At 40.5% G+C, this 27,291-nt stretch overlaps 2 protein-coding genes across 4 annotated transcripts in view; both read right to left on the bottom strand.

The window, feature by feature from the left end:
• The window catches only part of LOC311126903 (protein PRRC2A-like), a 41,703-nt gene extending 41,211 nt beyond the window's left edge, over window positions 1-492 (bottom strand). For 2 of the 3 annotated variants that reach the window (XM_084158595.1, XM_084158597.1), the window contains exon 1: window positions 412-492. The gene's annotated coding sequence lies outside the window, so the exon portion shown is untranslated. Of the gene's footprint in view, window positions 1-212 lie in introns of all 3 variants that reach the window. The other variant, XM_084158596.1, reaches the window with a different exon arrangement.
• A 12,561-nt stretch (window positions 493-13,053) lies between these two features.
• Window positions 13,054-27,187, bottom strand: LOC311116149 (sialidase-1-like). Its single transcript, XM_084157384.1, has 6 exons — window positions 26,856-27,187; window positions 24,812-25,001; window positions 21,457-21,719; window positions 17,115-17,297; window positions 16,528-16,747; window positions 13,054-16,372 (listed from the first exon to the last, which is right to left on the bottom strand). The coding sequence occupies exons 1-6, from the start codon at window positions 26,949-26,951 to the stop codon at window positions 16,152-16,154; spliced, it is 1,173 nt and encodes a 390-aa protein (XP_084013510.1). The 5' UTR covers window positions 26,952-27,187; the 3' UTR covers window positions 13,054-16,151.
• Between the last annotated feature and the right edge of the window lie 104 nt (window positions 27,188-27,291).

Here is a 27,291-nt window from a genome sequence, read left to right as displayed (position 1 = left end):
GAACCAAACCAAGCAGCTAATAGTGTAGTTAGCTAACCAACACTATTGTCGCTAGCGAGTGACTGTTAGCCGATGCTAACGTTAGTTACATCGTTAGTTACTAACGTTAGCAAATTAGCACATCTTTTGCGGTTACCATCGTTACATTTCCACTATAATATAGTTAGCTAGCTAATATTTTACATCAGGAAATACAAGATGTAACTACTAACCTGGTCTTGTCCCGACTTGTCTCGAGGTTGTATCGCAGAATAATGTAATCACGTTAGCCCTCTACTAACTAGCTAGTTTATTGCTGTCGCTGGCAAGTAACGTTTACCCTAGCTTGCAAGCTAAATTACCAGCTCAAATACAAATTAATTAATGTTATAAAATCAGAGAGGGGATATTGATGTGTGTAAAGCGGCTTACTTGTACTCCTTTTTCTTTTTTCACAAAAGCAATGAAAAATAAAAATATTACAGGACAGTTTAATCCGTCACTACAAGAGCCGTCAACGGCTACTAGAGACCCGTAGCGTAGAGGGGGTGGAGGGCACGCAAAGAGGGCGGGGTCAAATTAACATGATGAGTTCCGAATCCGCATTTTGGCCTATCAGATCTAACATTTTGGATTATTTCATTTGCATGGATTTAAATCACGCCCTATCCAACATTTAGCTATGAAATGTATTTTGCAGCACTCTGATCGGTTAACCGTCTACTGTGTTTATTTTGTCTCACGGTCTGGCTGCTATTTATCAACACCAAACCAAAATCAAATGTGTGTTTTTCACTCACACTATAATGCAATAAAATAGTTTATGGGTTATCCCTCTTGATCATCTCTCATGCACTACCATAGCGTTAAAGGGGAAGTTCACTCATTTTTACATGGCCTTATTTTCACTATTTCTGTGCTTGTAGTTGATCCCCCAAACTGTTTTCTAATTTTAATATATTTGATTATTTTTATTTTGAGCGGGATCATTTTTTTTTTTTTATCGAGTAAAGAGACATTCAGAATGGGATTCTGATGTAATATGGGTTGTTTTGGATTTTTTTAAAGCTTTTTCTAACATGCTTTCGACACATTTTCATAATGCATAATGTATTGTAGTCAATGGCAAGTGATGACTCAGCAAAATGTGACAACCAATTTTCTCTGTGACGAAACAAAAAATAAACAAAATACAGTTCGGGGGATCAACTACAAGCTCAGAAAGAGTGAAAATAAGGCAACGTAAAAATGGGCAAACTTCCCCTTAAAAAACGGTCAATAATATTAGTCATTCATTCATTCATTAGTAATTCATTCATTCAATTATTCATTCATATATTCATTCATATATTAGTAATTCATTGTAGACTATAGACAAGCAGCACTATCATGATGCAGCACAGGGTCCCCAGCACTGCCGTTAGTATCCATAACAAAACATTATTATTGTTGATTATAACTTGTGGAGGAAATACTGAAACTATTCTCATTCTTCAACGCTTTGAGACAGCATCTCAATATCAGAATTATAGATGTAAAGCTTTTAGAGAACACTCTTTAAAGGTGAAAAATTAATTTGGTGGAAGGTCTAAGATGTCAAAGTAACATGCAGGTGCAAATATTTTGGGAGGATGCATTGCCTGCCAAACCAAATTAGGTCTAGCCTATATTGTGTCCTATTGGTGCAAGATCATGTGGATCTCTTGGAAAAGCAAAGTTTCTTATACCCATATTCCATGTAACAAGAATGAATTGCAAGTGAATATGTTAAATTACTACTGTTTGATCAAATAGGCCTAGGGTTCTCCTTGTCTTAATTCACACATTACATGCATGGATCACTAGATGGCAATGCTGCATTCTTTCTAAGAATTGTTATCATAATAGCGCCACAGGAAATACAGGATATGAAAGGTGCATTTGATGTTTTATGGAATTGTATTTTGATGATACTTTTGTAATTGCAGGAGTAAAGCTTTATTATTAATACAATTTATTTATAAAGCCCTTTTTACATCAGCAGATGTCACAAAGTGCTATACAGAAACCCAGCCTAAAACCCCAAACAGCAAGCAATGCAGATGTAGAAGCACATAAACCTTTGAGTATTACTTTATGGGTATTACTTTGAGCAGAGGTGTAAAGTAACTAATTAAAGCTAATTTCGTTACTATAACTGAGTAGCTTTTCCAAGTACTTGTACTTTTATGAGTATTTTTCAAAGTCAGTCATTTTACTAATTGAGGAAAATGTCATTATAGAAAAAGTACTTCTACGTGAGTAGGATATTTCAGTACCCCTGGTGAGTGAGTGAAAGAGGGAGTTTGTGTGTGAGTGAGTGAAAAAATAAACTCATAAAATACAACTCATAAAATAAATGAACTTAGTTCCTACTGTACATTAATTTCCTCTCTTCCCTTTTTAATTTAATGCATGGAAAAGATAATGTGTAGCACCGTTCAGGTAACCTTAATTATCAAGGTCAATGTTTTTTTTTAAGTAACTCAATTACTTTTACTCTGAGTACTTTTTAAATGAGCTACTTTTGACTTTTACTTGAGTCGTTTTTTTTACTCAAGTAATTTTACTTCTACTTGAATAAAATGTAATTAAAGTAACAGTACTTCTACTTGAGTAAGCTATTTCAGTACTCTTTCCACTCCTGACTTTGAGTACCATAAAATAACATAATTTCATATTTTGTGAGTTCTCTCTATTTACCATGCATAAACAGTTTCCGTATGTCACGATGGACAGCAGGCCTATTCATGAATATTACTAAAAAGGTATGAAGATGATAGAGTAGCTTTCAAGTGGGGTAATTGTTTTACTTTTTTTCAGTGGTCAACACTTAAAGCATTTATTTTATGAATTGTTTTACTCTCCTCCATCATTTGTTTTTGTTGTTGCCTCAACTACAGTGCCTTGCAAAATTATTCATCCCCCTTGGCGTTTTTCCTATTTTGTTGCATTACAACCTGTAATTTAAATTGATTTTTATTTGGTTTCATGTAATGGACATACACAAAATAGTCCAAATTGGTGAAATGAAATGGAAAAAAAGAACTTGTTTCAAAAAATTCTAAAAAACAAATAACGGAAAAGTGGTGCGTGCATATGTATTCACCCCCTTTGCTATGAAGCCCCTAAATAAGATCTGGTGCAACCAATTACCTTCAGAAGTCACATAATTAGTTAAATAAAGTCCACCTGTGTGCAATCTAAGTGTCACATGATCTGTCACATGATCTCAGTATATATACACCTGTTCTGAAAGGCCCCAGAGTCTACAACACCACTAAGCAAGGGGCACCACCAAGCAAGCAGCACCATGAAGACCAAGGAGCTCTCCAAACAGGTCAGGAACAAAGTTGTGGAGAAGTACAGATCAGGGTTGGGTTATAAAAAAATATCAGAAACTTTGAACATCCCACGGAACACCATTAAATTCATTATTAAAAAATGGAAAGAATATGGCATCACAACAAACCTGCCAAGAGAGGGCCGCCCACCAAAACTCACAGACCAGGCAAGGAGGGCATTAATCAGAGAGGCAACAAAGAGACCAAAGATAACCCGAAGGAGCTGCAAAGCTCCTCAGCGGAGATTGGAGTATCTGTCCATAGGACCACTTTAAGTCGTACACTCCACAGAGCTGGGCTTTACGGAAGAGCGGCCAGAAAAAAGCCATTGCTTAAAGAAAAGAATAAGCAAACACGTTTGGTGTTCGCCAAAAGGCATGTGGGAGACTCATTTTACATTACATTTACGTCATTTAGCAGACACTCTTATCCAGAGCGACTTACAGTTAGTGCATACATTATTCTTTTTTATTTTCATACTGGCCCCCCGTGGGAATCGAACCCACAACCCTGGCGTTGCAAACGCCATGCTCTACCAACTGAGCTACCTCCCTGCCGGCCATTCCCTCCCCTACCCTGGACGACGCTGGGCCAATTGTGCGCCGCCCCATTGGTCTCCCGGTTGCGGCCGGCTACAGCAGAGCCTGGATTCGAACTAGTGGCACAGCTAGCACTGCGATGCAGTGCCTTAGACCACTGCGCCACTCGGGAGACTCCTCAAACATATGGAAGAAGGTACTCTGGTCATCAAGGAAAAAGCTATGTCTGGTGCAAACCCAACACCTCTCATCACCCCGAGAACACCATCCCCACAGTAATAATATGCCATTTAGCAGACGCTTTTATCCAAAGCGACTTACAGTCATGCGTGCATACATTTTTGTGTATGGGTGGTCCCGGGGATCGAACCCACTACCCTGGCGTTACAAGCGCGGTGCTCTACCAGCTGAGCTACAGAGGACCACAGTGAAGCATGGTGGTGGCAGCATCATGCTGTGGGGATGTTTTTCATCGGCAGGTACTGGGAAACTGGTCAGAATCGAAGGAATGATGGATGGCACTAAATACAGGGAAATTGTTTCAGTCTTCCAGAGATTTGGGGGGGGGGGGGGGGGGGGGGGGAATAGTTATGCACGCTCAAGTTTGTTTCACAAGAAGAAATATTTTGCATTTTCAAAGTGGTAGGCATGTTGTGTAAATGAAATCATACAAACCCCCCAAAAATCCATTCTAATAAGGGGATTTGTTTGGACAGAAAACAAACCAACCTTGAGTTAGGTCATTAAAACCACTGAAGTTAATCATTAGATCGGTAATGTCCCAGGACCTGATGCCTGTTGCATACCAATTTAAACATTTTAATAAAATATATAACAGGTGGAAAATACAGGCATGAAAAAGTGCTTATTATCTTTGTTTGGTGCAGCTACTTTGAGTGCAGGGGCCAGGGGTTAATTTCCCTATGTGATTGCCTCTTCATATTTGAATATGTGCAAAAAGAGGAGTAGTGAACAGATTATACCAGGAAAGGTTATCTGAAGCTCATGAGCTCACTCACAACATTGAAAACTGTCAGTTGGACACTCGTCAGCATCTGTCAGGTTAGTAAGCATGGTGTTCCTGTATTTGTATTTACATAAATAACTGTATTATTTGTTTCCATTTCTTTATGGGTAATGCAATAATTCCACTAATCGTTTTCCCCACATTTTTCCTAACTGCAGATGGACAAGTAGTAGACCAATCTCATTGTGATGGTTGCACACTGAATTCCTGCTGTGGAGATCTTCTTTTGAACCAGAAATGCAGCATTTCACATTTGTCCTCTTGCTTTTAGCATGTACATTTATGCTACCAGATTTGATTCTGTTTAATTTCAAACACTATGTTTTAATTGAAAAGTCAAGAAATGTTCAAATGAACATCACAATAACCGGTTTAAAAGAGCATCTAATACATGAAGTAGTAGTGAGAGTGGTGAGGCTGGCATAATTTGTCATTTTAAATATGTAAAATGTTAACAATCACATGAAAGATCCTATTTTCACCAAATTGTTGCTTATTATACAGAGTATAATATTAAGTATAACAATTATACATGTTGCTATTATTATTATGTTACAATATCAATATATATTAATTAATTAAACAATGACAATATATTATTATGGCATACAAAATGAGTTTCACTCTGTACCCTCTCTCTCTAGCTCATCTCTCACCAATACTCTGTCACATTGCTGTTGCGGTCTTTGACAGCAAGAACAGAACATGGTCTTCAGGTCAGCATTACTGCAGGAAGAAATACACTGACTTAGCCTTCATTGAGAATCATTCAGATATTGATGAGTTCCTTATGGTGAACTCCAGTTTCTTTGGTCCTGTCTGGATTGGGTTAAGACGTAACGTTAGCTGTGGTGAAAACTGGCAGTGGTCAAATGGGGAGAAGTTCCAGTTTGAAAAGTGGAGACAAAGGGAGTGCGAGAGTGTGGATGAGCAGGGATACTGGACAAGGGCTTCCTGCTCAGAGAAAAAGTCATTCATCTGCCAAAGTTAGTAACTTTATCCACTCTTACATTGTCCACTCTCTTACATTGTTTCATGCTTCTTTAAACATCAATTATAACACAAATCATGTTGTAAAATTGCTAAACAGGAAGTAAAAAGTTATGTATTTAATAAAAGGTAAGGGTAATATCAGACAATATACACATATTCGTGAGATGTAAAGGTGTGTATACAGTGTTGGAGGAGATAATGTTTGTCTGAACCCTTGTCTATGTGTAAACTTTTATGTCACAGGTGGCTTTGATTGGTCCAATCTGTCATTGATGAATAGGCCTTCTACTTGGTCTGAAGCCCAAAGTCACTGTAGGGCAAAATGTTCCAAACTGGTGGAGATTGAAAGCTTTGCAGAACTCAAATCACTCAACAATACAATGAAAGGGCGATCCATTTGAATCGAACACTACCGTGACACCTGGGAATGGGCTGATGGGAAAACCTCTGGATTCCGGTACTGGAATGATCCGGAGCCCAACGATGGAAATTCTGGACCATTCTGTGCTGAAGTTTATCTGAATGGATCTCATTATCCTGAAAAGAGAAGGAACGATGGAGACTGCATGTCACAAACATATTTTAATTGTGTTGCTGGTAAATAACTTTTGAAAGTAATCTTTTAAAATGATTACCTACCTTTCATTTCAGATAATTTTTTACAAATATATTGCTCCAGACGCCTCAATTGATAATAGACAGTACCAAAAGGTTGTGCATTCATATCTGACATAATATACAGTCAAGTCCAAAAATGATTGGCACCCTTTAGAAAGATAATAAATAATGAGCTAAATTTATATTACAGTGGGGAAAAAAAGTATTTAGCCAGCCACCAATTGTGCAAGCTCTCCCACTTAAAAAGATGAGAGAGGCCTGTAATTTTCATCATAGGTACACGTCAACTATGACAGACAAAATGAGAAAAAAAAATCCAGAAAATCACATTGTAGGATTTTTTATGAATTTATTTGCTAATTATGGTAGAAAATAAGTATTTGGTCAATAACAAAAGTTTCTCAATAATTTGTTATATACCCTTTGTTGGCAATGACACAGGTCAAACGTTTTCTGTAAGTCTTCACAAGGTTTTCACAAACTGTTGCTGGTATTTTGGCCCATTCCTCCATGCAGATCTCCTCTAGAGCAGTGATGTTTTGGGACTTTCAACTCCCTCCAAAGATTTGGAGACTGGCTAGGCCACTCCAGGACCTTGAAATGCTTCTTACGAAGCCACTCCTTCGTTGCCCGGGCGGTGTGATTGGGATCATTGTCATGCTGAAAGACCCAGCCACGTTTCATCTTCAATGCCCTTGCTGATGGAAGGAGGTTTTCACTCAAAATCTCACGATACATGGCCCCATTCATTCTTTCCTTTACACGGATCAGTCGTCCTGGTCCCTTTGCAGAAAAACAGCCCCAAAGCATGATGTTTCCACCCCCATGCTTCACAGTAGGTATGGTGTTCTTTGGATGCAACTCAGCATTCTTTGTCCTCCAAACACGACGAGTTGAGTTTTTACCAAAAAGTTATATTTTGGTTTCATCTGACCATATGACATTCTCCCAATCCTCTTCTGGATCATCCAAATGCACTCTAGCAAACTTCAGACGGGCCTGGACATGTACTGGCTTAAGCAGGGGGACACGTCTGGCACTGCAGAGGAGTCCCTGGCGGCGTAGTGTGTTACTGATGGTAGGCTTTGTTACTTTGGTCCCAGCTCTCTGCAGGTCATTCACTATGTCCCCCCGTGTGGTTCTGGGATTTTTGCTCACCGTTCTTGTGATCATTTTGACCCCACGGGGTGAGATCTTGCGTGGAGCCCCAGATCGAGGGAGATTATCAGTGGTCTTGTATGTCTTCCATTTCCTAATAATTGCTCCCACAGTTGATTTCTTCAAACCAAGCTGCTTACCTATTGCAGATTCAGTCTTCCCAGCCTGGTGCAGGTCTACAATTTTGTTTCTGGTGTCCTTTGACAGCTCTTTGGTCTTGGCCATAGTGGAGTTTGGAGTGTGACTGTTTGAGGTTGTGGACAGGTGTATTTTATACTGATAACAAGTTCAAACAGGTGCCATTAATACAGGTAACGAGTGGAGGACAGAGGAGCCTCTTAAAGAAGATGTTACAGGTCTGTGAGAGCCAGAAATCTTGCTTGTTTGTAGGTGACCAAATACTTATTTTCCACCATAATTTGCAAATAAATTCATGAAAAATCCTACAATGTGATTTTCTGGAGAAAAAAATTCTCAATTTGTCTGTCATACTTGACGTGTACCTATGATGAAAATTACAGGCCTCTCATCTTTTTAAGTGGGAGATATTGCACAATTGGTGGCTGACTAAATACTTTTTTTCCCCACTGTATATTGTATACAATATAGCTCAGTATTTTTATTATTTATTTTATACAGTCCTTTTTGCTCATCTTTATCAAGGGTGCCAATCATTTTGGACCTCACAGTAGCTATGTGTTCGGCTAAATACTACAGTATCATAGACCACTGCCAAAAAAAATCATATTTCTGTTTTTCAGCAGATGGCTGTTACAATCTCAGTAGTACTACAAAGACATGGGAAGATGCCAAAGGCTTCTGCACTTTAGTCACTGTAAACAACAGATCTCACATGGATGACCTTTTCAACAACGTAAAAGGCTCTGGTATGGATTCAGCTTGGATTGGCTTGAGGAACAGGACTCAGGGTAAGAGTGGAGCGCGCTCCAGGAAATGGACAGGAGGGCCTGTGTGTGTCAGCATGGACCGCAATTGAACATGGGAAGAGAGAGACTGTGGGGAAAATCTAATCTTCATATGTTATAACAAAGGTAACAAATGCTGAGATAATTCCATATGTACTGTATGTGTTTGGTGAAACATTTAAGTGAATCTGCCTTAGAGAGGGGGATGGGGGGACAAAACGTTTTTATTTGTGTAACAGTGTTGCTTCCATCCAATGCAGTCTATAGATTTTAACCTTCAATTTCTCTGAGTCAAAACCTCCACAACAGACAACAACCATTGCAGATCTCCACAACCCTTCATTGGTTGAAGAGAAAAAGAACTGGACAGAGGCTTTTAAGCACTGTCATCTCAGCCACACAGACCTAGCCAGCGTGATGAGTGACGCATACAACGAGAAGATACTGGAGAAGCTGAGGAATACCAGTGAAGTTGCAGTGTGGATCGGCCTACACCATCAACCATGGAGACGGTCAGACCTCCAGCCACTGTCCTCCAACCTGACTCGAGAGCTACTGACCACTGAAAGTGAGTTACTGGACAAAATGGGGCAGTCGATTCAACATGGGTGTCATTCCGGTAAAAAAAAATTCCCGGTTCACCCTTCATTGTTTTATTTAATGCCTCAATAATTAAGTAATATGATTCATGTGATGTGAATTATCTTTTTCTTTCCTTTTTTAAATTTATACAAAGGAGAACTGTGTTGAAGCTGAATTTAGTAATGGTCAACTGCTGCTGCCCTTGAAATGAACCTCAGTTGACTGCAAAGTCAAGAAACCATTCCACTGCTATTTTGGTATGTAAACAACTTCCCTTTTCATAGCAACTAAAGCAAAACTTGAGTAGTTGCTACACTGGCGTAGCACACTGGCTGTGGGGAAATGGAGAGGCACTGGACTACCAGAACTGGAGAAAAAGTGAGTGAGTGAGTGAGTGAGAGAGAGAGAGAGAGAGAGAGAGAGAGAGAGAGAGAGAGAGAGAGAGAGAATTCAGGTAACGTGGTCAAACGTTTTGAGAATGACAAGTATTGGTCTTCACAAAGTTTGCTGCTTCAGTGTTTTTAGATATTTTTGTCAGATGTTACTATGGTATACTGAAGTATAATTACAAGCATTCCATAAGGCTTTTATTGATAATTACATTAAGTTTATGCAAAGAGTCAATATTTGCAGTGTTGACCCTTCTTATTCAAGACCTCTGCAATCCACCCTGGCATGTTGTCAATTAACTTCTGGGCCACATCCTGACTGATGGCAGCCCATTAATGCATAATCAATGCTTGGAGTTTGTCAGAATTTGTGGGGTTTTGTTTGTCCACCCACCTCTTGAGGATTGACCACAAATTCTCAATGGGATTAAGGTCTGGGGAGTTTCCTGGCCATGCACCCAAAATGTCGATGTTTTGTTCCCCGAACCACTTAGTTATCACTTTTGCCTTATGGCAAGGTGCTCCATCATGCTGGAAAAGGCATTGTTCGTCACCAAGCTGTTCTTGGATGGTTGGTAGAAGTTGCTCTCGGAGGATGTGTTGGTACCATTCTTTATTCATGGCTGTGTTCTTAGGCAAAATTGTGAGCAACCCCACACATGAATGGTCTCAGGATGCTTTACTGTTGGCATGACACAGGACTGATGGTAGCGCTCACCTTGTCTTCTCCGGACAAGCTTTTTTCCGGATGCCCCAAACAATCGGAAAGGGGATTCATCAGAGAAAATGACTTTACCCCAGTCCTCAGCAGTCCAATCCCTGTACCTTTTGCAGAATATCAGTCTGTCCCTGATGTTTTTCCTGGAGAGAAGTGGCTTCCTCGCTGCCCTTCTTGACACCAGGCCATCCTCCAAAAGTCTTCGCCTCACTGTGCATGCAGATGCACTCACATCTGCCATTCCTGAGCAAGCGCTGCTCTGGTGGTGCCCTGATCCCGCAGCTGAATCAACTTTAGGAGACGTCCTGGCGCTTGCTGGACTTTCTTGGGCGCCCTGAAGCCTTCTTCACAAAAATGTAACCTCTCTCCTTGAAGTTCTTGATGATCCGATAAATGGTTGATTTAGGTGCAATCTTACTAGCAGAAATATCCTTGCCTGCGAAGCCCTTTTTGTGCAAAGCAATGATGACGGCACGTGTTTCCTTGCAGGTAACCAAGGTTAACAGAGGAAGAACAATGATTTCAAGCACCACCCTCCTTTTAAAGCTTCCAGTCTGTTATTTTAACTCAATCAGCATGACAGAGTGATCTCCAGCCTTGTCCTCGTCAACACTCTCACCTGTGTTAACGAGAGAATCACTGACATGTCAGCTGGTCCTTTTGTGGCAGGGCTGAAATGCAGTGGAAATGTTTTTTGGGGATTAAGTTAATTTTCATGGCAAAGAGGGACTTTGCAATTAATTGCAATTCATCTGATCACTCATAACATTCTGGAGTATATGTAAATTGCCATCATAAAAACTGAGGCAGCAGACTTTGTGAAAATTAATATTTGTGTCATTCTCAAAACATTTGACCATGACTGTATTCATTTGTGCTTGTTAGGTAAATACACTAGTATTGCAAAAAATCAGTGTTGGAAAAAGTACCCAATTGTCATACTTGAGTAAAAGTAAAGATACCTTAATAGAAAATGACTCAAGTAAAAGTCACCCAGTAAAATACTACTTGAGTAAAAGTCTAAAAGTATTTGGTTTTAATATACTTAAGTATCAAAAGTAAATGTAATTGCTAAAATATACTTAAGTATCAAAAGTACAAGTAAAAGTATAATCATTTCAAATTCCTTATAGTAAGCAAACCAGATGGCATCTTTTTTTTTTTTATGTATGCATAGATACAAATGAAGCATGTGTGTTTAGTGAGTCCGCCAGATCAGAGGCAGTAGGGATGATCAGGGATGTTCTCCTGATAAGTGTGTGAATTGGACCATTTTCCTGTCCTGCTAAGCATTCAAAATGTAATGACTACTTTTGGGTGTCAGGGGAAAATGTATGGAGTAAAAAGTACACACTTTTCTTTAGGAATGTAGTGAAGTAAAAGCAAAAGTTGTCAAAAATATAAATAATAAAGTAAAATACAGATACCCAAAAGATGATGCAATCAGGGTGAAAATAATTGATGAACTAAAATAACCAGATCTCAAGGTTAGCCCTCGGGGGACGTTTAGTAATGTACTTAAACAAAATAAACAACACCCATAAAGAAACAACAAATCAATCAAATAGACCAGGGAAGGTAAGAGAAGGGAATATTTGGGAACAGGGTCCAATTAATGAAAATAAACAAAAGGTCCCTCCTCTTCTACACACCTAAACCTTCCTATCACACTCTAACCCTAACCCACTTTCCTACCTGTTTACCAAAAATACAGGGGTGACACCCGCCCGGCTAACCTAGTGTGTAAAACAATGGGTTATCTACGTGTGAATGTACACCCATGGGCAGATCTACCTTTCCCTTCTCCAGGACCTAGGTAGGGTGGAGTACATCAGGAGGACAGGCTGGAACACAAACAAAGATAAATTAACACAACCAATACCCAAACAACAAGTGTCCTCTCCCCCCTCTCTTCGAGCTCACACGGCAAACAGGTATACTCTGTCAATCAGCTACAGCTGCCAGGACTGCGGACCGAAGTCACGCCCACCATCGTCAGCACACCTGTAATGCCTAGAACACGCAAACACACTACAAAGGGAAATGGGGAGAAAGAAAAATACGTCACACGTAACACCCTTCATTGTGGTTCATCTTCAAAAAACGTGTTTAATGTCTATGAATGCATTTGAAGCACCGCCAATTTTATTAAGTATCTTATTAATCATTAACTTTGTTCCCTCCCCATTATAATTTTGCTTTAGTGCCAAACACAATACATTTTAGAAGACCCACTTTGGGATTCTACTATAAGATTCTGGCAACATTGTCATATTAAACAATAATAATAATAATATGCCATTTAGCAGACGCTTTTATCCAAAGCGACTTACAGTCATGCGTGCATACATTTCTTGTGTATGGGTGGTCCCGGGGATCGAACCCACTACCTTGGCGTTACAAGCGCCGTGCTCTACCAGCTGAGCTACAGAGGACCACAAACAAATATATTTCTGTTATATTATGTCTAGGAGTGTGACATACACAATAAAAGAGCTGTTAAATGATATTTGCATTATTTTCTTTTATAACCTTATCTTACAGCTACATCTTACATTTTGTCTTACATTGTACATTTACGTGTACTGATTTCTTTGTTCCGAAAGCTCAATTTGAAGCTAGTGCTCACACACACAGCATGAAACAGGAGTTGGCAAACTAAAAATATCAGATTGAATCATTCCACTTTTCAGGGAAATACAGAATACAGTACATTATCTACAGACCCAGGGGATATCCCAAAACATTACAAGAGGCTTAAGAAAATTGTAAGAAACGATTTTAATACAGTATGTTTCCACACACTGTGGTTCAATGCCTGCTTTTACACATGCAGCCCAGTTCTGATGTTTTCCCACTAATTGTTCAGTATCTAAACGTACATACAGAATATTATATTAGTACTCAAACACACATCACACTCACACCTCCCTTTATCGCTAGTTATATTGGAATTCAATTTCTTGATCAGAAAAACATACTTGAAACATTAAAACCACAAATCTTAGATTAAAACAAGGTCATCAACATGGATTGAAGCCCTTCTATTAAAAGTTACACACTTTCAGGAAAGGAAGGGTAATAAAAGGTCGTAAGATATCTAGATAAATATCTTACAGTAAGCGATGAATATATGCAAAATTAAATACAAAATCAAGTGGACTTAAAAGACCATAACATATGGCAATTAAACTTTTGACACATTAATGTGTTCATATGCATCCAGATTCTTCAATACAAGGCAACAGTTTCTAATCAAAATCATTTTCTAATAATTACCAATCAAACCCTTATGTGCATTTAATGAGACGCAGTGTCTTACCACTAAATATGGAATCTATTGCATACCAGTATGTCGGCTTCACAGCTAGGTTCAGCGAGGTGAGCTGAGGGAAACAACTTCATCTGCTGTGGAGAGGAGTGTGCTACCTAGACGAGACTGATCAAATCTACTATAGAAACCTGAGGAAAATTGCTGTATTGTTTCACCAACAAGGGGAGTACCAGGAACTGAGTTGAGGGATTTGTGACACAATCACAGTTGATAATTAAACTTTCAACTGATAGCACAAAAAGGGTGATTTAAATTACATTTAAATGACAGATCCCTGGCTCCATGCCTCGTTAAAAAAAACTTTATGGTATTCAAACTTTGCATGTCCTACTCATCATGTCCATTCACTCACAAACTGTCTCATCATACAGATATTTCTCACGCCAAAAGGAAAATGTATAAATGCCTTGACATTCTGAAAGTGCAACCATTCCTATATGGACTGGGAGGCAGAGGGCTGGGAGCTACATATACTAGGCACCTTCTTTAAATCTGTATTTTTACAATTTGTTCAATTTTTTTGCCCTATGGAAATAGCACAGTTGCAAACGCTTAGTAAGTCTGTCCCAATATTGTTATGGCTTGGTGACACATACAGTGGCTTGCAAAAGTATTCACCCCCCTTGGCATTTTTCCCATTTTGTTGCCTTACATCCTGGAATTAAAATTGATTTTTTGGGGGGGGGTTTGTATTATTTCATTTACACAACATGCATACCCCTTTGGAGATGCAAAATATATTTTATTGTGAAACAAACAAGACAAAAAAACAGAAACCTTGAGCATGCATAACTATCCCACAACATGATGCTGCCACCACCATGCTTCACTGTGGGGATGGTGTTCTCAGGGTGATGAGAGGTGTTGGGTTTGCGCCAGACATAGCGTTTTCCTTGATGGCCAAAAAGCTCAATTTTAGTCTCATCTGACCAGAATACCTTCTTCCATATGTTTGAGGAGTCTCCCACATGCCTTTTGGCGAACACAAAACGTGTTTGCTTATTTTTTTCTTTAAGAAATGGCTTTTTTCTTGCCACTCTTCCGTAAAGCCCAGCTTTGTGGAGTGTACGGCTTAAAGTGGTCCTATGGACAGATACTCCAATCTCTGCTGTGGAGCTTTGCAGCTCCTTCAGGGTTATCTTTTGTCTCTTTGTTGCCTCTGATTAATGCCCTCCTTGCCTGGTCCGTGAGTTTTGGTGGGCGGCCCTCTCTTGGCAGGTTTGTTGTGGTGCCATATTCTTTCCATTTTTTTATAATGGATTTAATGGTGCTCCGTGGGATGTTCAAAGTGTCTGATATTTTTTTAGAACCCAACCCTGATCTGTACTTCTCCACAACGTTGTCCCTGACCTTTTTGGAGAGCTCCTTGGTCTTCATGGTGCCACTTGCTTGGTGGTGCCCCTTGCTTAGTGGTGTTGCAGACTCTGGGGCCTTTCAGAACAGGTGTATATATATACTGAGATCATGTGACACTTAGATTGCACACAGGTGGACTTTATTTAACTAATTATGTGACTTCTGAAGGTAATTGGTTGCACCAGATCTTATTTAGGGGCTTCATAGCAAAGGGGCTGAATACATATGCACGCACCACTTTTTAAACCAATTTGGACTATTTTGTGTATGTCCATTACATGAAATCCAAATAAATAAAAGTCAATTTAAATTACAGGTTGTAATGCAACAAAATAGGAAAAACGCCAAGGGGGATGAATACTTTTGCAAGGCACTGTAACCCCCTAAACATTTTCCTTCCCTACATCACAAAATAAAAGAGATGGGTGGGAGACTTCCCCCCTCTCTCAGCTATGGGAGCCTCAACAGAAAGGAAGCGTGGCTACACCAACATCCCACCAATCATTACAGACTATCATAGCTTCAGTAAAGGACCCTTATTAGTATGCTTGGGCCATACTAATAAATGTATACTAGGCACCAAATGGAGGAAAACAGACTAAAACAGGGAGGGACTACCTGAACTTTCCGTTTTCCGTTGCAAAATGTTTTGCTACGTTTTGCTGCGGTGTGCCTTAATGAATACAACCCTGATGTATTTAAAAGCCCACCTTAGGATAAAGTGGCACACAACTGTCATTCTTGGTATAATAAAACAGTAGTTTGTATTTCTCCATGTCTCCCTCCACCTATCAAAACAAAGTGGTGCTGCAAAGTCCCATGAGTCCTCCTTCCTGAGAGAATCTTCAACATCCTCTTCCCTTTCCCTCCCCCACATCCCTCCCCAGCTGGACGTAGAACCTGCTCCTAACCACAGATCTAGGATAAATTCCCTAACCATAACCATTATTAAGCAGATAAAAATATCTGGGCCCGTATTCAAAAAGTGTCACCGAGTAGAAGTGCTGATCTAGGATCAGGTCCCCCTGTCTATATAATCTAATTCGTTATGTTCTAAAAGGCTAAACTGATGCTAGTTCAGCACTCCGAGACGCTTTGAGAATACGGACCCTGACCCTGGACCAGTGGTTAGAGGCAGACTCTACCTAGTCCCCTCCCAGCCTTACTCTACTACAATCCACCGTAGAGGTGGATCTTGGCGAAGGAGATGGTCTCATCGTAGTCCTGGTGGCCTTTCTCGTAGATTACAAAGATGAACTTCCTGTCCTCCGCGCCGCCGCTCGTAAGTGATGTCATGCAGGAGTAGCCGCTTGGGCCCGCCCAGATCTGGACAGCCTTCTTCTCCCACGACGTGCCATTGGTCAGAGACCAGCGCAGGGTTAGGTTGATCCCTGGTAGAAAGGAAGGAGACAGAGAAAGAAAGCAAGAGGGACAGAAAGTTTGAGGGTGGAAGTAAAAGAACTCACCACTATCCCCCTGTCCAACCCACTCTGTCCACCAGAGGGCCACCAGAGGGCTCCGGCCCCATCCCCACCCCTTTCCTTACTGTGGGTACTGTCAGCTGGGTTGGTAAAGTACATCACGCCCTCCTTCTGCAGCGCCCCTGCCGCTACCATTGGGTCTATCAGGGTGGAGTCAAACACCAGCTGCTCCACAGGCAGAGTCTCACCCCCGTCTAGGCTGCGCACCACCATGCGGCAGCGGCAGTGGTAGTTGTTCTGGTTGCGCACGTTGATGACGATGCTGCCGTCCTCCATCTCTACAGGCTACGGAGGGTGGAAAGAGGCAGAGAGGAGTTTGATTGAGGAACTGAGGTCAGCCTGATCATGGGCTTTATCTGTTAAAAGCCAATACAGAGTTTCTCAAGCACTTCTCATCAAGGGATACTGATAGTTGTTAGTCAAATAAATCAATATCTTTCCAATCCCTGACACAAATAAAGTTGAGGAACTGCATTGTAATCAGTATACAGCACTATAGCACAAAACCAGAACTACAACTATAAAACTAGTACCAGACTAGTAAAACTACAGACTAGTAAAACTCAAGGGTTGCCTAATAACTATATAGGTATTGTACTGTGTGGCATCCTTTCCAGTCCTTCCTGCCCACTCCCTCCCTGGTTAGCTTTACCTGGCACTCGTCTGGGTTGAAGTCCAGGGCTTGTTTGGGCTGGTTGTAGGGGATGCTCTTCAGCGCGGCGCCATTCTTCCAGTTTTGTCCATGGTCGTCACTCAGAATGCAGAAGACCCCGTCACCCTCCAGGGTGCCATGTCCACACACCACCAGACGCCCCTTAGCAGGAGGGTAGTGCTTCTACGAGTGGAGACATGGAGAGACACAGTCAAAATAGTGTACTCTATCAAAGCACAACAGTTCAATCGAAACAACTGACCTCGGTGCATTGACCCTAAGATTTATTACTAAGGTTTATTACACACAATATAAGGGTTAGGGGTGATAGAAATTGGCCTCATAAAGGAAAGAACATCCAGAATGACTAGCTAAATACTGCTGAGTCCAAATACACACAGGCAGGTTAACAACACTGTAGGAAATGCAGATGTATTGAAAAAGAGAGAGTAGCTCATCGTGGGAGATATGACTCAAACTTACTGACAACACACAGTAGGCTACGTCAGCAATGGTATCACGAGGAAGGAAATAAGGAGCTCTCTTCTCATATGAAAGTAGAGATGACAAACAAATAAAGCGGGGGAAATTATATGAATTAAATTATATGAATTAAATTATATGCAGGGATGAAAGTAAGACGGAACGGTCCGGTATGGAGTAGCAGCAAAATAAATAGTGGGGGTACACCATACCGGTAAAACATGAGCCTATCACAATAGTTAAAACATAGATTTTAAGAAAACTGTAGGCTATTACACTATTTATCATTACCGCATTTCAGTCGTATGAAAAATTAGCGAAGAGACTTGAAAACTTGTGGAATACATGTTTTTTTGTTTTGTTTTAAGTTTTAAATGTCACATGCACAAGTACAGTGAAATGCCTTTTTTGCAAGCTCTAACCACAACAATCCAGTAATCAATAACAATGTAATACTAAAAATAACAAGGTAGAACAAAAACACACGAGATATCAAAATAAGAAGAACACGATAAGGTAAGTAAGCATACTATATACAGGTTCAGTTCCAGTACCATATTTACAATGTGCAGGGATACTGTAGCGATAGAGGTAGATATGTATAGGGGTAAGGTGACTAGGCATCAGGATATGATAAACAGAGTTGCAGCAGTGTATATGATGATTGTATGTGAGTGGGTGTGTGTAGTCAGTATAAATGTGTGTTGGAGTATCAGTGTGCGTAGTGTGTAGGGCCCTGTGAGTGTGCATAGAGAATAAAATACAAAGATCAACTCAGATCGTCCGTGTAGCCATTTTGTTAGCTATTTAGTTAGCTATTTAGCAGTTTTATGGCATGGGGATAGAAGCTGTTCAGGAGCCTGTTGGTGTCAGACTTGATGTACCGGTACCGCTTGCCATGCGGAAGCAACAGTCTACAGCTTGGGTGGTTGGAGTCTTTAACGATTTAATGAATACGCTCCAAAATGCGGTGTGGTTCAACAATAACACTGACATTTTTGCAAAGGCAAAGATTAGTGGCCGAGACCGAGACTTTGTGTAGGCCTAATGAATGACAATCACCGAATATCATTCATTCATTTTTTTTTTGTTGTGTTTTGTAAGTGATGTCTCTGCATTTATCAAATGGTACTGTATGGATGCCAGATTTATTCCAATTATTATTGGAGTAGCCTAATGGTTGGAATAGTAACTGAAGTCTGGACACTGAATGTAAGCCTCACACGTAGCCTATTATAATGTTAATTCCTGCAGAATTAAGTGATCCTCGCAGTAAAATGATAGTCCAAAATGTAATGATAATTTTGGCTAGGGAACAGGAGTGGAGAAATATGATTCATTTCTTTCAGCATCTTGAGAGAATGCGATTGCGCACTTATGGACCTGTTGTGTAGCCTAAACGTGAAATTTATTCAGCAACATAAAAGCTGACAGTATTTCATTTTCAACCACATCAAATATGCATCCAAGACAAACTGAAATACTATCAAAAACATGTTGGATCTTTTTCACAGCTTTTCATTTCCTTTAAACCGGTCAAACTGATGTCATTTGGAAATCTCCCTGGTCCCTAAACATCCTCACTCTGTGAGAGAAGCAGAAATGAAAGAGAAAACTTTACCAATGTCAACTAGATTGATCTTTCTATCGATTATGACATTATTCTGGTGAGCAAGGCTTTATTTAGCGTTCTATACGAGCATCAAGTAATGACAGAAGAGATGCTGCATGTATCTAATTTTAGACAAGTTGACTAACAAATAGCCTATCAAATGTTGGAGCTTATAAGCAGAAAAATATATAAATTAGGCTTAAAAATGTATTTCTCACACCATATCGTTTAGCCGTCCCTGAGTAACGTGCGCAGGTAGTCTTCATGAGCCTTTGAAGTAATTGTTTGACAATCAGATGAAAACATCATAAATGGTTGTGTTTATGCCACATTAAAAAGGTAGCCTCATACATATTAAAAATGAAACGACAAATCTTTACTATTAGGCCCATAGAGATCCTATTTGTAATTCTATGATTAGGGCCATAAAAAAATAAAAAAAATAAAAAAAGCACGTGCACACATAGGAGGTCCCCGTACTGGGAAGAAATTAAATCTACTTTCACCCGATATACAGTGAGGGAAAAAAGTATTTGATCCCCTGCTGATTTTGTACGTTTGCCCACTGACAAAGAAATTATCAGTCTATAATTTTAATGGTAGGTTTATTTGAACAGTGAGAGACAGAATAACAACAACAAAAATCAAGAAAAACGCATGTCAAAAATGTTATAAATTGATTTGCATTTTAATGAGGGAAATAAGTATTTGACCCCCTCTCAATCAGAAAGATTTCTGGCTCCCAGGTGTCTTTTATACAGGTAACGAGCTGAGATTAGGAGCACACTCTTAAAGGGCGTGCTCCTAATCTCAGCTTGTTACCTGTATAAAAGACACCTGTCTACAGAAGCAATCAATCAGATTCGAAACTCTCCACCATGACCAAGACCAAAGAGTTCTCCAAGGATGTCAGGGACAAGATTGTAGACCTACACAAGGCTGAATTGGGCTACAAGACCATCGCCAAGCAGCTTGGTGAGAAGGTGACAGCAGTTGGTGCGATTATTCGCAAATGGAACACAAAAGAACTGTCAATCTCCCTCGGCCTGGGACTCCATGCAAGATCTCACCTCGTGGAGTTGCAATGATCATGAGAACGGTGAGGAACCAGCCCAGAACTACACCGGAGGATCTTGTCAATGATCTCAAGGCAGCTGGGACCATAGTCACCAAGAAAACAATTGGTAACACACTACGCCGTGAAGGACTGAAATCCTGCAGCGCCCGCAAGGTCCCCCTGCTCAAGAAAGCACATATACAGGGCCATCTAAAGTTTGCCAATGAACATCTGAATGATTCAGAGGAAACTGGGTGAAAGTGTTGTGGTCAGATGAGACCAAAATCGAGCTCTTTGGCATCAACTCAACTCGCCGTGTTTGGAGGAGGAGGAATACTGCCTATGACCCCAAGAACACCATCCCCACCATCAACCATGGAGGTGGAAACATTATGCTTTGGGGGTGTTTTTCTGCTAAGGGGACAGGACAACTTCACTGCATCAAAGGGACGATGGACGGGGCCATGTACCATCAAATCTTGGGTGAGAACCTCCTTCCCTCAGCCAGGGCATTGAAAATGGGTCGTGGATGGGTATTCCAGCATGACAATGACCCAAAACACACGGCCAAGGCAACAAAGGAGTGGCTCAAGAAGAAGCACATTAAGGTCCTGGAGTGGCCTAGCCAGTCTCCAGACCTTTATCAGATAGATAATCTGTGGAGGGAGCTGAAGGTTCGAGTTGCCAAACGTCAGCCTCGAAACCTTAATGACTTGGAGAAGATCTGCAAAGAGGAGTGGAACAAAATCCCTCCTGAGATGTGTGCAAACCTGGTGGCCAACTACAAGAAACATCTGACCTCTGTGATTGCCAACAAGGGTTTTGCCACCAAGTACTAAGTCATGTTTTGCAGAGGGGTCAAATACTTATTTACCTCATTAAAATGCAAATCAATTGATAACATTTTTGACATGCGTTTTTCTGGATTTTTCAAATAAACCTACCATTAAAATTATAGACTGATCATGTCTTTGTCAGTGGGCAAACGTACAAAATCAGCAGGGGATCAAATACTTTTTTTCCCTCACTGTGTATATATCTATATATATATCTATATCTATATCTATATCTATATATCTATATCTATATCTATATCTATATATATATATATATATATATATATATATATATATATATATCTATATATATATATATCTGTGTGAGTGAGTGAGTGCGAGAGAGGGACCCACCTGAATGCCAAAGCCGGGCCCGGGGGCGAAGTTCTTAACTCCCAGCTGGACCGAGAGGTTCCTTGGTGAGCTCCAGCTGAGACCGTCGTCCATGCTCTCCACCAGCATAATACTGGCGGGGTCACACTGGTACTGGTGGAAGCACAGAGAGTAGATCAGCAGCACAGAGCCAGTCTCCTCATCCACCACCACAGAACCCAGGTTCAGCCCGTCAGCCAGTGAGCCATCGTCCACTATGAAGGAGGTGGGAGACCACGTGGCACCTAGGGTGGAGGGGAGGTATAGAGGAGGGAAAGGGGAGAGGGGAGGAAAGTATCAGTTGTGAGTAAAGTGCTATAAATTACAGTGCATTCGGAAAGTATTCAGACCCCTTCACTTTTTCCACAGTTTGTTACGTTACAGCCTTATTCTGAAATTGATTTTTTTTTAAAGAATCCTGAGCAATCTATACACAATACCCCATAACGACAAAGCGAAAACAGGTTTTTAGAAATCTTTGCAAATGTATTAAAAATAGAAAACAGAAATACCTTATTTACATAAGTATTCAGACCCTTTGCTTTGAGACTCAAAATTGAGCTCAGGTGCATCCTGTTTCCATTGATCATCCTTGAGATGTTTATACAACTTGATTGGAGTCCACCTTTGGTCAATTCAACTGATTGGACATGATTTGGAAAGGCACACACCAGTCTATATAAGGTCCCACAGTTCACAGTGCATGTCAGAGCAAAAACCAAGCCATGAGGTCAAAGGAATTGTCCGTAGAACGCCGAGACAGGATTGTGTCGAGGCACAGATATGGGGAAGGGTACCAGAACATTTCTGCACCATTGAAGGTCCCCAAGAACACAGTGGCTTCCATCATTCTTAAATGGAAGAAGTTTGGAACCACCAAGACTCTTCCTAGAGCTGGCCGCCTGGCCAAACTGAGCAATCGGGGGAGAAGGGCCTTGGTCAGGGAGGTGACCAAGAACCTGATGGTCACTCTGACAGAGCTCCAGAGTTCCTCTGTGGAGATGGGAGAACCTTCCAGAAGGACAACCATCTCTGCAGTACTCCACCAATCAAGCCTTTATGGTAGAGTGGCCAGACGGAAGCCACTCCTCAGTAAAAGGCACCTATGCCATGACAGCCCGCTTGGAGTTTGCCAAAAGGCACCAAAGACTCTCAGACCATGAGAAAGAAGATTCTCTGGTCTGATGAAACCAATATTTAACTCTTTGGCCTGAATGCCAAGCATCACTTCTGGACGAAACCTGGCACCATCCCTACGGTGAAGCATGGTGGTGGCAGCATCATGCTGTGGGGATGTTTTCCAGCGGCAGGGACTGGGAGACTAGTCTGGATTGAGGCAAAGATGAATGGAGCGAAGTACAGAGCGATACTTGATGAAAACCTGCTCCAGAACGCTAAGGACCTCAGACTGGGGTGAAGGGTCACCTGAAAATAGCTGTGCAGCAATGCTCCCCATCCAACCTGACAGAGCTTGAGAGGATCTACAGAGAAGAATGGGAGAAACTCCCCAAATACAGGTGTGTCAAGCTTGTAGTGTCATACCCAAGAAGACTTGAGATTGTAATCGCTGCAAACGGTGCTTCAACAAAATACTGAGTAAAGGGTCTGAATTCTTATGTAAATGTGATATTTCAGTTTATTTTTTATAAATTTGCAAACATTTCTAAAAAACAGTTTTTGCTTTGTCATTATGGGGTATTGTGTGTAGTTTGATGAATTAGAATAAGGCTGTAACGTAACAAAATGTGGCAAAAAATTAAGGGGTCTGAATACTTTCCGAATGCACTGTATGTTTATATATATATATATTTCCACAATATGAGGTTGGAATAATACTGCAAAATTGTGAAAATGATAATGCCCTTTTAGTGTAAATTTAATAAAAAATACATTTCAGCCTTTTTTGGTGGTATTGAGTTTTAGCCTGCCTGGTGACGTCAGCAGGAAGTAAATGAGTTAACAGATCAAAAAGAAAGAGAGTTCCAAACCAATAACAGCTAGTTTTCAGTTTTCCCCTCCCCACTCAGACCACTCCCAGACAGTCCTAGCAGTGAGGTAATTGTTACCCAGAAATTATTTTATATTGAGATATAAATGGCTGGATTGGACCTTTAAGTGAACATTTGGTGCTTTCTGATTAAAGGTCCAATGCAGCCATTTATCTAAATATCAAAACAGGCTGGAATTTCAGGCAGTCTTTTCAAACAGCTCTTACACTAAAAGGCAATTATCATAATTTTCCCAATTTCACTGTATTATTCCAACCTCATAGCGTGGAAACATATATAAAACACAGGAAAATCACATTTGACGACACTGTGCCTTTAAGATAGAAGGGCCTGCTCAGAGAAGGTCAGATAGACATTTTCTCTGCTTCTGTGCTGGAGGGGTATTCTTGTTGCAACTTGTAATAAACATAGATTTTTTATTGATTTTATCTGCTACTGCTCTCCTTTTTGTTCACCTGGAAATTCCTATTAGTGACACACTGGAACTTTGATATGCCCTTAGTATTTTATGTTAAACAATATATAGAAACATTAGCCACATCTTAATTTCTCTATATTCATGTTTATATTTTTCAATATTCATAAATTGTTAAAAATAAGTAAAATAAAAAGGTACTCCTCATATTACAAAGCAAGTGGTAAATCTTCATATGACACCAATTTTTGCATTGTAGCATCTACAGATGAAACATTATGGAGTCTGAAAGGAGGCCTGGGTAAGGCCCAAATGTCATAAATATGCCAACTTTGAACAATTATTGCTCAATTATGCTTTTAGATACAAATGTCAAATATATGTCAACAAATCCTTCCTCCAAAGGACTATTCAATGGATTACATTTTGTAAAAATCCCCCAAATCGGGGTATTTTTTTGTCTAATAGAATACACAAGGTGTCATTTCGAAATTTGGTTGTGCATCAGCAGTTTTTCTCTTGTTATGTCAGTCACTGACAATCACTCAATTAGCCCATGTCAGGTAAAATGTTTTAGATTGGTCAATTAGTCTAGTGGCCAGCTATCTAAACATGTAGTAATCATGTTCGAATTACCGACCAGGGGGGGCCCCCATTGATCATCAGATATCATATTAAAAACTGCAAACATTTGTCTCCACCCTATGGCAAAATGTGTACAGTTGCAGGAAAGTAGCTGTAAAACAAAATATTGCTTAGGGCCCCCAAAAGGCAAGCTGACTGCATGTGTGGGTATGGATGTGGGTACGCAGTTCCGATTTTGTGGCCCCCAACCCCATCAAAGTTACCCATTCCTGCAATACACTGTCTCTCTGTCTGTCTGTCTGTTTGCTCGCCCTGACTGCCTGCCTACCTCTGTCTGTGGAGCGTCGCATGGCAAGGAACTTGGCCCCCACGTCACTGGCAGACTTCTTCCGGGCCTCAGCGAAGGCCAGCAGACTGCCCTTGGGGGTGAAGGAGAGCAGGGGGATCCGGTAGGTGCTCACCTGCCCCGCCCCGCCACTCACCCACAGCAACTGCTCATCATAGACCAGGGGGTAAATCTGGGAGAAAGAAAGAGAGACTCTCAATTTGGCTCATTGCTTGGCAGAAGCAGCCACTTTCCAGAAACTGAGTGGGCAGAAAGCGAACCTCCGAGTTCCCTCTTGGAAGAAGCTTGGATTTTAGCAAACAAGAACTGTTGAAAGAGACAATTATAAAAAAGACAGCATGTGACAGTGACCACGTTTACATGCACACAGTATTCTGGATAGTAGCTCATATCCCGCTTAAGGTCTTATTAGGGATAAGCTGTTTACATGCACCTTTGATATCCCGTTCCCAAGTATCCCTGTATCCATGAATAAACAGAATTTTCCTAATTTAAGTTAATATGGGTTAAATGGAATAGTAATTGAAATATGGACACTGTCTGTAGGTCTATAACTTCTCATATGTAGTGTTATATAATATTAACAGAATTATGCATTTCTTGCAGTAAACTGATAGAACACATGTTAATTTTGTCTCGGGAATAGAAGTGGAGAAATATAATTTCCTTCTTTAAGCATCTCTTGAGAAAATTAGAATGCGGTGTAATGTGTTATCTTTGACACTTATGCAAGCAGACAGTATTTCAACCACATAAAATATGCACCCAAGACGAACTGAAGTCTTATCATTAATGTGTTTCATCGTTTTCTCAGCTTTTCATTTCCTTAAAACCTGTCAAACGGATGACATTTGGGCATTTTGCACAGGACCAATGTTTCGACTGTTTTAGAGTTATTGCGTTTTCTCCCCGGTACCTAAACGAATCAGACTACTTTACAGGCGTTAACTAGATTACTAATCCGTTCATTCTATCGATGGAAAACATTATTCTGGTGAGCACTAGTTTATTTAGTCTTCTCGGGCAACAAGTTAGAACAGAAGAGAAGCTGCATGTATCTAACTATAGTTGACAAACAAATGGCGGTAATTATAATATGGCCTACCAAATGTCGGAAATGAATTATAAACAGAAAAGTAGCCAGTAGCCTATACGGTCCAGTAGCCTACGGAGTATCAGCTAAATCAATTATTATGGAATTATGGTGGATCGAACTACGCAGGTAGCCTACTTTTTTAAGTAATTTTTTTGACAATCAGATGAAAACATCATCACACACGATAATTGAGTCTGCGCAGACCGCGAAAAACAGTAAACGGGATAAGATGTTTACATGCCACAGTATCCCCTCTAAAATCATATCCCAGGCATTTTATCCGGGTTTCTTATAACCGGGACACAAGCTTTTCCGGGTTATTTTAAAAGGGATCTGATGTTTATATGCGTCAACTCAAAAACAGAATACTTGAGTATCCCGATAATAACGGGATATTGGTGTGCATGTAAACGTGTTCAGTGACAGAACAAGACCAATAGGGTGTGTCAGTAAAATAATTATCTGTGCGATCGAAGCTCACTAATGTATGACTGGGAGTAGTGCATCATTAACTGTAATGTCGAGTGGCATGATCCTCCAGAACAAGTGATATTCATGTTCACATATGCCACCAATAAGTCAACTTATCTGCTATTATATTATACTCTGAAGACACAGGATGGATGACTACATTTTGAGGTGCAGGAGGTTAAGGTCTGTTTTGGTCGCTTAGCTTTGCAACGGCCTGGGAGTGCAAACTTAGAGCAAGTCTATTCCACTGTTGGTCACAGATAACAGCTATTGGACCATAACTTTATTGTACCCGAAATCATTATACTGCGATGGTTTCTTGCAGTGAACAATCTACAACATATGTACATCTTGCAAAACTGTGCAGAATTCTGCAGAATAAAATGCATTCATAGATAGTGAATCAGGAAGACAACCCATGACCGACAAACCGGTCAAAATATCTGACAAGTTTCCTACCTGGCCAAAAGAAGTGCATAGACACGGAGATAGCGCAACCGAGAAAAGCACTGCGAGTCGGCTTCGTATCCCCATCAAACCAGCCCTTGCAACCATGCTGGTAGGTCCGTTCGGTATTCTCTCGGCTCTTTGACAAAGAAAGTTGTGATACTGTGGAATCAGTGCAAAAAAAACTGCTACACTGTAAAGCCACAGACTTCCGGGAATCTAGATTCGAGCCGTCTTAAGTAGTCCAACATTTTATTACTCCAACCTCGTGAAAGTGGCAAACAGACACATTTTTATCAAAAACAACTTCCAACTCGTTATGCTGCACTGTCTTTGGTAGATCAGTGAACAATAAACACCGCGGTCATATGACTAAGGTTGGCGGCCACATGATTAACTCGTCATACATTGAAAATAAATCAATACAATTTGGAAGGGAAAAGTTACG

The sequence above is a fragment of the Coregonus lavaretus genome (genome assembly GCF_964263955.1).
Source record: "Coregonus lavaretus genome assembly, chromosome: 3".
Lineage (NCBI taxonomy): Eukaryota > Metazoa > Chordata > Actinopteri > Salmoniformes > Salmonidae > Coregonus > Coregonus lavaretus.
The sequence above is the reverse complement of the archived record's forward strand: the minus strand, read 5'-3'. Positions and strand labels throughout refer to the sequence as shown.